Genomic DNA, 13,783 nt, shown 5'->3' on the forward strand with positions numbered 1-13,783 from the left:
ATGCTCTCACAATTCTCTGCGTAAAGAAGCCGCCTCTGACATCCCCTCTATACTTTCCGGCAAACAGCTTAAAACTATGAACCCTCGTGTTAACAATTTCTGCCCTGGGAAAAAGTCTGGCTATCAACTCTATCTATGCCTCGCATTATCTTGTACACCTCAATTAGGATCCCTCTCTTCCTTCTTTTTTCCAATGAAAAAGGTCCGAGCTCGGTCAACCTCTCTTCATAAGATAAGCCCTCCATTCCAGGCAGCAACCTGGTAAACCTCCTCTGAACCCTCTCTAAAGCATCCACATCTTTCCAATAATAGGGCGACCAGAACTAGACATAGTATCCAAGTGCAGTCTAACCAAAGTTTTATAGAGCTGCAACAAGATCTCACGACTCTTAAACTCAATCCCCCTGTTAATGAAAGCCAAAACACCATATGCTTTCTTAACAACCCTGTCCACTTAGGTGGCCATTTTAAGGGATCTATGTACATGCACACCAAGATCCCGCAGTTCCTCCATACTGCCAAGAATCCTGTACTCAACTTTCAAGTTCGACCTTCCAAAATGCATCACTTCGCATTTATCCAGGTTGAACTCCATCTGCCACCTCTCAGCCCATCTCTGCATCCTGTCAATGTTATGCTGCAGCCTACAACAGCCCTCTATACTGCCAACGACACCTCCAACCTTTGTGTCATCTGCAAACCTGCTAACCCAACCTTCAATCTCCTCATCCAAGTCATTAATAAAAATTTACAAAGAAAAGAGGCCCAAGAACAGAGCCGTGTGGAACACCACTCACCACTGACTTCCAGGCAGAATACTTTCCTTCCACTACCACTCGCTGTCTTCTGTTGACCAGCTAATTCTGTATCCAGTCAGCTAACTTTCTCTGTATCCAATTCCCCCTGACTTTCTGAATGAGCCTACCATGGGGAACCTTTTCAAATGCCTTACTGAAGTCCATATACACCACATCCACCACTCGACCCTCATCAACTTGTCTAGTAACATCCTCAAAGAACTCAATAAGATTTGTGAGGCATGATCTGCCCCTCACAAAGCCATGCTGACTGCCTTTAATCAAGCCATGCTCTTCCAGATGGTCATAAATCCTATCCCTCAGAATCCCTTTAACACCTTGCAGACGACAGACGTGAGACTGACTGGTCTGTAATTGCTGGGGATTTCCCTATTTCCTTTCTTGAAGAGAGGAATTACATTTGCCTCCCTCCAGTCCTTAGGTACGACTCCGGTGGAGAGCGAGGATGCAAAGATCTTTGCAAGCGGCGAAGCAATCACATTTCTCGCTTCCCAAAGCAGCCGAGGATACATCTGGTCTGGCCCTGGCGACTTGTCAATCTTAATGTTTGTCAAAATTTTCAGCACATCAGCTTCCTCAATCTCTATCCGTTCCAGCATGCTTACCTGCTCCACAATGGTTTCATTCACTACAAGGTCCTTTTCTTTAGTAAAGACAGAAGCAAAAAACTCATTTAGGGCTTCCCCTACCTCCTCAGACTCTATACACAAGTTCCCTATGCTATCCCTGATCGGCCCTACTCTTTCTTTGATCATTCTCTTATTCCTCACATACATGTAAAATGCCTTTGGATTCTCCCTAATCCTTCCTGCCAAGCCTTTTTCGTGCCCTCATTAAGCATTAACTCTGTTTTCTCTCCACAGATGCTGCCAGACCTGCTGGGTTTTTCCAGCAATTTCTGGTTTTACTTCACATCTCATTTGGGCATAACCTACCTCATATCATGAGAAAGTTGGCCTGGCTATGCAGACCTCAGCTGAGGAAAATACCTTTTCTTCCTAAATCCTACAGAGCCCAAAACTATTTTACAGAGCAACAATGTAATCAGAACTTGGATTGACCTTTTCATCTTTCACTCCAGTCTATTGAGGGCCTGTGGCATTGCTGCCTGATGTTCTCCTGCTTGTCTGTGCAGGTTCACCGTGTCTCTTATGGTCAACATTGATGCATACCACCTGGTTTGGGTAGAACAGTTGCGTGGTGTCCATCAGTAAGGGATCTAAGGTCTCTGATCTTCCTCCACTAGCTGTGGACCAATTTCATTGATGTGCTCACCAAATTGTGACCCCAAACCTCGAGACAATGGACCCCAAATGTCTCTGTGTTGGTTCAAGTTGTAGTCAAAATCTCCATGGAGGTATCGGATACATTCTTCTCAGATGTAAGTTGGGTTGAAGATATAACAACTGTGATTCCCCTTTGGATGTAGAAGAAGAAGACTTAGTTGATGAAGTCATGCACTCCCTTTGAAAACATTTTATGATACTGCCTGTACAACTAAGAACTGCAGACTGCTATGTTCGTCACTAATTTTTTGCAATATTCCTATCTTGCAATTACAGCAAGAATGGCCACAGCACTCCCTGGAAAGGGCAGATGATCTAACCCAGCCTGCTACTTTCTCCCCACCCCCACCCTCCTCTCATTTATCTCTCCACTCTTCAGTCGCTCTGCCTGTATTCCTGATGAAGGGCTTTTGCCCGAAACATCGGATGCTGCCTTGAACTGCTGTGCTTTTCCAGCACCACTCTACTCCAGAATCTGGTTTCCAGCATCTGCAGTCATTGTTTTCACCTTACTTAACAGTGGGTGAGCAAGAGATGTAGTGGAATGCTTTAGAATGTTGAGAGGATGATGTGATTGTGAGCCCTTTAGTTTATCATCCATGCGTTCCTGAGGTTCATAAGCAACGTGACATGCCTTTACAGTTATACAGTTCGACTGAGTGTGACCTCGCAGTAAGTAGATGGTATCACTTAACCCTTGTTGAGTGCAAGAGATCACTGATTTTGTTCCTTACTGGCACTGCTTTCAATCCAGGCCATCTGAGTTGGATAGGAAAGCATCTTACCACTATCCCTGGGTAAGAGGATCTCCCTTCTTTTGTGGATGATCAGTAGGTTTCGCAAAATATAACTGAACCTTGTTGTCAGTGTCTGCTAAATCAGAGATAGCTCCCAATGGGATAAGACAAATAAGTCCAGCAATCCTACACGTTCACAGTGAGTTAAAGCCTGCCTGGATGGCTTTTTAAATATTGCACTTGAATTTTTGACCCCGAAAAATCCCAGCAAGGTGAGAACCTTCTGGCCTTTGCACCAAAAGATTCACCATTCAACTCGTAAAGCAACTCCTATTCATGTGTAATGTGCTGAAAAGGGGTTGTGTGAAAAACTCAGGTTGAAGTGATGATCCCTAACATGCCCAACACTATGCTTCAAAACGGAAAGTGCTGGGTGCTTTCTCTCAGCATTTTAAATATAGCCAAGTTATATAGGTCTTCAGATGGTCCGTAACCATTTGCTGCAAGCTGCTATAGGGATCTGTATTTCTTCAGTTGGCTGAAGCTGATTTTCTTGTTCATATTATCTTTCTTCTTTATATGTAGCTTTACTACAACTAATTTGATTTTTTTGCTGTATTTTGTGACAACATAAGGAATTCAAATAAAAAAGTAGAATTGAAGCAAAAGATGAAGAAAAATGCTGAGGAAGAACAGAAGAAGAAAACTGAAGAAGAGTATATGAAGTATGAGAGAGAAGAGATGGCATCAGTAATGTATAAGAAATGGCTGGTAAGATTTGAAGCAAACGTGAGAAAGATTTTGGCATCGTGTAAAAGAACTCCAATATAATTGATGTTTTCATTAAATAATAATTAAATACTGAGAACAAATTTGTTGCTTAAAATCACTCAAAAAGCATGTGAATTCATGAGCAATTCAATTAATTGTAAAGTATCTTAAAGTACCTTAACCTCTCAATGTTTGCCCACTAAGAATATGTTATGATGCAAGTGTGCATGACGTTCACATTGTATGATGAATAGCCTAGAGTCATAGAGATGTGCAGCACAGAAACAGACTCTTCGGTCCAACTCGGCCATACCGACCAGATATCTTAACCAAATCTCGTCCCGTTTGCCAGTACTTGGCCCATATCCTTCTAAGTACAAAAATAGTCAGGTTTTGCTAAAACTAGATTCACTGGATTCATAATATAGTGAAATTAAAATATTCAATAACCCTCAAAATTGCCCAACTGGTGCTCACCAAACTTTACATATAACAGATATCAGACACCAAGTGTATAGCTTTAACAAAAATGAACAATCAATTTCTTTGATCATAACTCCTTCTCACACTGACAGATACAGTTAAACAATAAATTGAAAAGAAAACAAGACTTTTAATTTGCCAGTTTGATAACTATTTTATCAAGTTGCAAATCTTTAAAGAATCCTTGGATATTGCATTGACAGTTTAGATTTTGTTTTGCGTTCTTAAGTTACCAGTCACTGTAAACAGCTTTCAGCCAGTTCCAAGAAATATTCACTTATTTCTTATCAACTGGGATTATTTTCTCAGGAGGAACAGTCAGTGAATGCAACTTAACACATGGCTGCAAGGTTGGTGGGTGGCACAGTGGTTAGCACTGCTGCCTCACAGGGCCAGAGACCCAGGTTTCTGTGTGGAGTTTGCACATTCTCCCCGTGTCTGAATGGGTTTCCTCCAGGTGCTCCGGTTTCCTCCCACAGTCCAAAAATGTGCAGGTTAGGTGAATTGGTCATGCTAAATTGCCCGTAGTGTTCGGTGAAGGGGTAAATGTAGGGGATTGGGTCTGGGTGCGTTGCGCTTCGACGGGTCAGTGTGAACTTGTTGGGCCGAAGGGCCTGTTTCCACATTGTAAGTAATCTAATCTAATCTAAACGTTTAGCAATTTTTAAACTGAATGTGAAACTAGAGAGTATGAAATTACAGTATCCCATCACCAAGTAACCCTTTTGCCAAGAAGTGCAAGGGAGGAACAAAGGACTTCTGGGAACGTGAGTTTAACCGTTTAAAACCCTTACTTCAGGCGTCGGGGCCTCCATTTGCCGAGAGGTGCGAAGGAGGGGCAAAGGACTTCTGGGAAGTTTTTAAGTGGAATTGAGGATCTGAAAAGTGACGACAGAGAGTTAGGTTGGAAGCTGAAGAGCAGGATGAGTAGAGGAGTGATCTCAGGTTTGCTACCAGTGACACGAGATAGTGAGATGAGGAACAGTCAGTGAATGCAGCTTAACACATGGCTGCAAGGCTGGTGCAGGAGAAAGGGCTTCAGATACCTAGACCACTGGGATACCTTCTGGGGAAGGTGGGACCTGTACACCTGAAGAATGGGTTGCACCTGAACTGGAGGGGCACAAATGTCCTGAGTGGGAGATTTGCTTGTGTGATTTGGGAGGGCTTAAACTAGTTTAGCAGGGGGGTGGGAATCAGAGCGACATGTCTGAGAAAGGGACAGTTGCAGATGGGGCAGTGACAGGATGTACTGAATCTATCAGGACGTTTCTCATGCGATGAAACAAAGGGATTGGTTAAAGTGTGTCTGCCTTAATGCAAGGAGTATCCAAAATAAGAGTGACAAACTTAGAGCATGGATCAGTGCTTGGGGCTACGATGTTGTGGCCATAACGGAGACGTGGGTTTCACAGGGGCAGGAATGCTTGCTTGATGTTCCAGGGTTTAGAACGTTTCAAAAGAACGGGGAGGGTGGAAAAAGAGGAGGGGATGCAGCATTACTAATCAGAGAGTGCATCACAGCTACAGAAACAAAGGTTGTTGAGGAAGGTTTGTCTACTGAGTCAGTATGGGTGGAAGTTAGGAACAGCAGGAGAAGAGCCACTGCATTGGGGGTTTTCTACAGATCACCTAATAGCAGTAGAGAGATTGAAGACCTCATAGGTGGGCAGATTGTGCAAAAATGCAGAAGTAGCAGGGTTGTTGTTATGGGTGATTTAAACTTTCCCAATATCGACTGGCACCTCCTAAGTGCAGATGGTTTGGATGAAGCCAATTTTGTCAGGTGTGTTCAGGAGGGTTTCCTTACTCAGTATGTAGACAGCTCGACGAGGGGAGAGGCCAATTTGAAGTGGTGCTCGGCAACGAGCCAGGACAGGTGTCAGATCTCGTGGTGACAGTGATCACAACTGCCTCACAGTTAGCATAGCCGTGGAGAGTGAAAGGAGCAGTTACTGAGGGAAGATATTTAACTGGGGAAAAGGAAACTATGACGCTATCAGACAGGAGTCGGAAAGTACAGACTGGGAGCAATTGTTCCACAGAAAGGGCACAGCAGACATGTGGAGACTATTTAAGGAGCAGTTGTTGCGAGTGATGCATGAATTTGTTCCTCTGAGACAGGTAAGAAAGAGTAAGATTAAGGGACCTTGGATGACAAGAACAGAGGAGCTTCTCGTCAAAAGGAAGAAGGCTGCTTACGTAAGGTGGAGGAAGCAAGGATCTAGTACAGCTTTAGAGGAATACAGACTTGCTAGAAAGGAGCTCAGAAATGGACTGAGGAGAGCCAGGAGGGGACATGAATAAGGCATGGCAAGAAGGATTAGGGAGAACCCAAAGGCCTTTCACTCATACATGAGGAATAAGAGAATGATCAGGGAGAAGGTAGGGCCGATCAGGGATAGCGGAGGGAACTTGTGCGTGGAGTCTGCGCAGATAGTGGAAGCCGTAAATGAGCTTTTTTGCTTCGGTTTTCACTAAGGAAAGGGACCTTGTTGTGAATGAAAACTTTGAGGAGCTGGGATACAGTCTTGACCAGGTCAAGATTGATGAGGTTGATGTGCAAGAAAATTTGGAAAACATTAAGATTGATAAGTCCCCAGGGCCAGACCACATTTATCCTAGGCTACTCCGGGAAGTGAGAAAGGAGGTTGTTAAGCCACTGGCGAGGATATTTGCCTCCTATCTCTCCACGGGACTCGTACCAGAGAATTGGAAGGAGGTGAATGTTGTTCCTCTTTTCAGGAAGGGGAATAGGGAAATCCCTGGCAATTATACACCAGTCTTACATCTGTGGTCAGCAAGGTTTGGAAAGAATTCTGAGGGATAGGATTTAAGACTATTTGGCAAAGCACAGTGAGATTCAAGGCAGTCAGCATGGCTTTGTGATGGGCAGGTCATGCCTCACAATCTTATTGAGTTGAGATGTCAAGACAGGTCGACGAAGGTCGAGCAGTGGATGTGCTGTATATGGACGTCAGCAAGGCATGTGATAAGGTTCCCATGGTAGGCTCATTCAGAAAGTCAGGAAGTATGGGATACAGGGAGATTTGGCTATCTGGATTCGGAATTGGCTAGCTGACTGACAGAAGGCAGAGAATGATTGTAGATAGAAAGTATTCTGCCTGGAGGTCAGTGTTGAGTGGGGTCCCGCAGGGCTCTATTCTTAGGCTTCTGCTCTTTGTAGTTTTTATAAATGACTTGGATGAGGAGGTTGAAGGGTAGGTTAGTAAATTTGCAGATGACACAAAGGTTAGAGGTGTCGCCGATGGTAAAGAGGGCTACTGCAGGTTGCGACATCGACAGGATGCAGAGCTGGGCTGAGAAATGGCAGATGGAGTTCAACCTGGATGCCTTTTGGAAGGTCGAACCGAATGCTGAATATAGGATTAAAGACAGGATTCTTGGCAGTGTAGAGGAACAGAGGGATCTGGGTGTGCAAGTACATAGATCCATCAAAGTTGCCACCCAGGTGGATAGGGTTGTTAAGAAAGCATATGGTGTTTTGGCATTCATTAACAGGGGGATCGAGTTTAAGAGCTTCAAGGTTTTGCTACAGCTCTACAAGTCCATGGTGAGACCACACTTGGAATATTGTGTCCAGTTCTGGTCACCCTACTATAGGAAAGATACAGAGGCTTTGGAGAGGGTGCAAAAAAGGTATACCAGGATGCTGCCTGGACTGGAGGGCTTGCCTTATGAAGAAAGGTGAATAAGCTTGGACGTTTCTCTCTGGAAAGGAGGAGGAAGAGAGAAGACCTGATCGAGGTATACAAGATAATGAGAGGAATAGATAGAGTCAATAGCCAGAGACTTTTCCCCAGGGCAGGATTGACTGGTACAAGAAGTCATAGTTTTAAGATATTAGGAGGAAGGTACAAAGCAGATGTCAGAGGTAGGTTCTTTACGCAGAGAGTTGTGAATGCATGGAATGCGTTGCCAGCTGTGGTGGTGGAAGCAGAGTCATTGGGGACATTTAAGCGACTGCTAGACATGCACATGGTTAGCAGTGAGTTGAGGGGTGCATAGGTTAAGTTAGTATATTTTACATTAGGATTAAACCTTGTGGGCCAAAGGGCCTGTTCTGTGCTGTACCTTTCTATGTTCTGTGTTTATTTACTTGCGCATAGTACATTGGCTGTCAACCAGCCAGCTCAGAGTCAGTCTCCTGAACTGAGGAAATTCTAAATTCTCTGTTTATTTTATTTTCCTGGTCATATTTTTTTCTTTGTTTTCCTTTTTTCTAGTTTTCCTTTACCCCCGCACTACCACCTAACGGCAGTCGTGCCTATTTTTCCCAGCAACCATGTTGTGTTTGTGCAGGTGTCGGACACAGTGAAAAACAAGTGTGTAAATCTTTATTTGTATTCCACCACCAGGAAGAAAGGAAATACCCGCGTAGCCAGTGACAAGCAGTGTCCTTCTCACCAAAGGGCAATGCTGCGTGATCAAAAATGTGAAGGGGAAGGAAGGGATTAAATCAAAATAGAGTTGGAGGGGGAAATAAAATACTCCACTCCCTGCAATGCCCACTTCTACCTGAACAGCTCGAGGGGGTTGGTAGACACCGCATGCTCCTTCAGGGACACCCAGTCTGGGACATAACCGAAGAAGAGGGCAGGCAATCAGCCATAAGGATCCTCTCCATGGCCCGGTGCCTAGACTTGTTTATGGCCAATTTGGCCAGGCCATCCTCTGTTAAAAATTATAAAAATTATAGATTTGTTCAAATCTATTTTCTGCCCAATTGTGAAACAAAGCATTCCTTTATTCAACAATCATGAATCTAGCTACCTTTAACATTAAGTTAGACCAGGCTTGGGAAGACTTGCAGTCGCATGCTTGGAAGGATTCATATAGATTCACATTTCCATTCTTAAATGGGAATGCAAGAAAGATCTCACATAACTGCTGAGCATAGTATGCCTTCAAGTCTGGTTGCGGTCTCTGCTCAAGTTTCCTGTCTGCACCTTTGATTCTATTGTGTATAAAAGCTCTAACACAGCTTTGAATAATATGAAAGACCCAACCATCAGTACCTTCAACAGCAAGACTTCCATTCTCTCATGACTCTTTGAAAGGTAAAAAAAGAACTCATCTCTGTCTTAAAAAGGAAACATTTTATTCTTAAACTATGTCTTCCTAACTTTAGCTGCCTGCTTCTGCTGCCCCTCAACTATCTACTGCACTAGTCCTCTCAAGATCTCATATTTGGACAAGATCATCTCTCATTTTTCAAAACTTCAATGGATGTAAGCCAACCTGTTCCATAAGCTTTTCACCCAAGGAATAGTTTGCGTGACCCTCCTCCAAATTCCGTACACAGCAATTTTCTAATTTTTTTCAAATATGCAAACCAAAACTATACTTCAGATGTGATCTCACTAATACCTTGGCCAGCAACAGTAAAACAAACCTACCTTTATATTCCATTCCTCTTTTTATCATGAACACGTTTCCATTTTTCTTCCTAATTATTTGCTGTAATTGCATTTCAACATTAAGTGATTAATGTACTAAACATTCAGCTCCTTCTGTACTACCAGATTCTCTGCATCTGTCTCCAAATAAATAATCTACTGCTTTTCTTACTCTTCCTGCTAAAATTGACAAGTTTACATTTATTCAGTTACTCCACCTGCGAAATTTTGGCTCACTCACCTAACCTGTCTAAATCTTTGCAATCCCTCTACCTATTCTTAATGATTTACTTTCCTACCTAGAGTAAGTTCTCAATGTCAGTGAGTTCATAACTCGTGTATTTGCCTATCCACTCCAAAAGATAAGTAGCAACAAAATTTAACATGCTTGGCAAAAGCTGTAAAGTTAGCTACCATACATTCGATCCCCTCATCCAAATCATTGATATAGTTACTAGATTACTTATATAGTGTGGGAACCGGCCCTTTGGCCCAACAAGTCCACACCAACCCGCTGAAGCGCAACCCACCCAGACCCATTACCCTACATTTACCCCTTCACCTAACACTACGGGCAATATAGCATGGCCAATTCACCTAATCTGCACATTTTTGGATTGTGAGAGGAAACCAGAGCACCTGGAGGAAACCCACACAGATAAGGGGAGAATGTGCAAACTCCACATAGAGAATCGCCTGAGGCGGAAATTGAACCCGGGTCTCTGGCGCTGTGAGGCTGTGAGGCAGCGTGCCACCGTGCAACAGAGTTGCAAACAGTTGAGGACAACGTGCTGATTGATCTTTGTAACATTTGACTAGTTTCAGTTTTGCAAACGAACATATGAGACACAGTTTCCCTTTCATGAAACCATGTTAACCCTACCTGATAACACCATGGTTTTCTAAGTACCCTGAAAATTCATAAGATTCAATTACAGAGAATCAGCGCTTTAGTGGCTATTTTATATATTCAAATACATGTAGAAACATTTTCTCTTTGCTGACATTTGCTAGCTAGCTTTTTCTTATTAGTCTGATTTCTGCCTTTTTATTATTTTATTGGTAAATTAATTTTATTTCCAGAAATAGAGCATCACAAAAATTAGTTTCTTCAAGACAGAAGACAGTAGAAGTCCTTCAACATGTTGAGTTTTTAAATAATTCCTGAAAAGTCTATCACTGCAACTCTACTGACCTATCTTTGCGTCTCATTTCAAAGTTCACTTTAGCCAGCTGTGACTTCATACCCTCTCTTAGATTTATAAATAAGTACTATAAAATATACTTCTCCTTTTCAAATGAACAAAAAATTCTCTAAACTTATTTTCCAGGCTACCCTGGTCAATCTAATTCTCCAATCCACATGTACATTAAAATCACCCATGATTAATTCATATATTACCCATTATTTCTTCCTGTATGCTCCCTCCTACACTGTAACTATTGAAATGGGGTGGGGGCAGCCTGGAAGCTATTCCCACAAGTTACTGCTTACTTTTACTATTTCTTATCTCAAGCATATTCTACATCTTGATCCTTCAAGTCAGGATCATTTCACAGTACTGAATTACGCAGTTCTAAATTATAAGAGCTTTCAGAAATTTCTGCCATTCCAACTATCGGCATTAGATCAGTAAATGGGACACATTCTCATTTTGTGTCCCACACACTTTGATAGGGTGCTGCTTCCACTCACCTTCTTTGACAAGAAGAGCTATGACAAATATCAAACAATAACACAAAAAATAGAATCAGGAGTAGGCCATTTGGATATTTAAGCCTGTTTCACCATTCAATAAAATAATGGCTAATCCTATGGTAGCGTTAATTCCAACTACATATTCCCTGATACTTTGTAAACCATAGATCTGTCTAACTGAACCTTAAATATATTGCATTACCCAGCTGCCACTGTAATAGATTCCCTAACAATCCTCTCAGCACTTTCATCGTCAAACCCTCTCAAAATCCTTTACTTTGATAAGATCACTTCTCAATCATCTAAAGAGTGTAAGTTCAATCTACTCAACTTTTCTTCATAAGATAACCTATTTATTCTAGGAGGGAAAAAATGAGGACTGCAGATGCTGGAGATCAGAGTCAAGAGTGCATTGCTGGAAAAGCGCAGCAGGTCAGGTAGCATCCGAGGAACAGGAGAATCGATGTTTCAGGCATAAGCCCTTCATCAGGAATGAGCTGAAAATGTGTTGCTGGAAAAGCGCAGCAGGTCAGGCAGCATCCAAGGAACAGGAGAATCGACGTTTCGGGCATAAGCCCTTCTTCAGGATTTGAAGAAGGGCTTATGCCCGAAACGTCGATTCTCCTGTTCCTTGGATGCTGCCTGACCTGCTGTGCTTTTCCAGCAACAAATTTTCAGCTCTGATCTCCAGCATCTGCAGTCTTCACTTTCTCTTCATCAGGAATGAGGCTTGTGGGTCGGGGCTGAGAGATAAATGGGAGGGGGGTGGGGTTTGGGAGGAGGTAGCTGGGAAAGCAATACGTGGATGAAGGTGAGGGAGAAGGTGTTAGGTCAGAGGGGGGAGTGACGGACAGGTCCAGAGGGCGGTGCTGAGTTGGAGGCTTGGGACTAGGATAATGTGGTGGGAGAGGAAATGATGAAGCTGTTGAAATCCACATTTATCCCGTGTGGTTGCAGGGTCCCAAGGTGGAATATGAGGTGTTCTTCCTCCAGGCATCAGGTCGTAATGGTTTGGCGGTGGACCTGGATGTCCTTGACGAAGTGGGAGGGGGAGCTGAAGTTTTCAGCCACAGGGCAGTGGGGTTGCTGGGTGTGGGTGTCCCACAGATATTCTCTGAAAAGTTCTGCAAGGAGGCATCCACTGGGTGCAACGAATACAGTAGATGACATTGGTAGAGGTACAGGTAAATTTCTGACAGATGTGGAAGCATCCTTTGGGGCTTTGGATGGAAGTGAGTGGAGTGGTGTGGGTGCAGGTTTTACACTTCCTCTGATGGCAGGGAAGGGTGCCAGGAGTGATGTGTGGGTTGGTAGGGGATGTAGACCTGACGAGGGAGTCGGTGGAATATTACAAGCCCACCAAATCACATAGCTACCCAGACTATACCTCCTCCCACCCTACCCCCTGCAAGAACACCATCCCTTATTCCCAATTCCTCTGCCTCTGCTGCATCTGTTCCCACAATGACCAATTCCACCTCAGAAAGTCCCAGATGGCATCCTTCTTCCACGATCGCAACTTCCCTTCCCACATGGTTGAAGATACCCTCCAGCGCATCTCCTCCACTTCACACGCCACTGCCCTTGAACCCTTTCCCTCCCAACGCAACAAGGACAGAATCCCCTTGGTCCTCACCTTTCACTCCACCAACCTCCGCATACATCACATCATTCTCCACCACTTCCCCACCAACCCCACCGCCCTGTGGCTGAACACCTCAACTCCCCCTCCTACTCCGTCAAGGACATGCAAGTCCTGGGCCTCTTCCACTGCCAAACTGTTACCACCCAATGCCTGAAGGAGGAATGCCTCATATTCTGCCTTGGAACCTGCAACCACGCAGGAGAAATATGGATTTCAACAGCTTCTTCATTTCCCCTCCCCCGACACTATCCCAATCACAACTCGGCACCATCCTCCAGACCTGTCCATCACTTCTCCGTCTGACCTATCACCTTCTCCCTCACCTTCATCCATCTATCACTTTCTCAGCTACCTTCTCTCCAAACCCACCCCCCCCTCCCCCCTCCCCCCTCCCATTTATCTCTCAGCCCCGACCCACAAGCCTCATTCCTGATGAAGGGCTTATGCCCGAAACATCGATTCTCCTGCTCCTTGGATGCTGCCTGACCTGCTGTGCTCCTATCCAGCACCACACTCTTGACCATTCATTCCAGGAATCAACTTAGTGAACCTTCCCTGAAATGTGTCCAGTGCAAGTATATCTGTTCATAGATAAGGTGCCAAAACTGTCTGCAGTGCTCAAAGTATACTTTCCTGTCATCCCCTCTACAAACAAAGTGGTAGACTATCACCATTTTGTGACACAAAGTCACAGAGCCGAACCAAATCAGCCTTCCTATCTCTGCCTTCAGAACAGGGTAAATGTAAACCCAAAAACCCTCAAAATTGATCCAAATGAGACTTTGTTTTGAATAACCAATTGCAGTCTTAGTGAATAATCAATTCTCAACAACGGTTTTGTAGTTTAAACAAAAAACTTAAATGCAGTAACTTGCTTAAACACAGGCATTAATTAGATTACTTTGTTGTTTAATTTTGCTCTGC

The 13,783-nt window shown here is 43.7% G+C and overlaps 1 protein-coding gene across 6 annotated transcripts in view; it reads left to right on the plus strand.

Annotated features, from left to right (window-relative positions):
- LOC140485769 (uncharacterized) overlaps positions 1 to 13,783 on the plus strand; it is a 179,239-nt gene that overhangs the window by 141,936 nt on the left and 23,520 nt on the right. For all 6 annotated transcript variants that reach the window (XR_011962430.1, XR_011962431.1, XM_072584290.1 and 3 more), the window contains one exon: positions 3,477 to 3,612. Coding sequence is in view for 4 of the 6 variants with exons in the window: in XM_072584290.1 (XP_072440391.1) it covers positions 3,477 to 3,612 (136 nt within the window). In the remaining 2 variants the exon portion in view is untranslated. The remainder of the gene's footprint in view (positions 1 to 3,476; positions 3,613 to 13,783) is intronic.

Source organism: Chiloscyllium punctatum, chromosome 14 (assembly GCF_047496795.1).
Source record: "Chiloscyllium punctatum isolate Juve2018m chromosome 14, sChiPun1.3, whole genome shotgun sequence".
NCBI classification, from domain to species: Eukaryota; Metazoa; Chordata; class Chondrichthyes; order Orectolobiformes; family Hemiscylliidae; genus Chiloscyllium; species Chiloscyllium punctatum.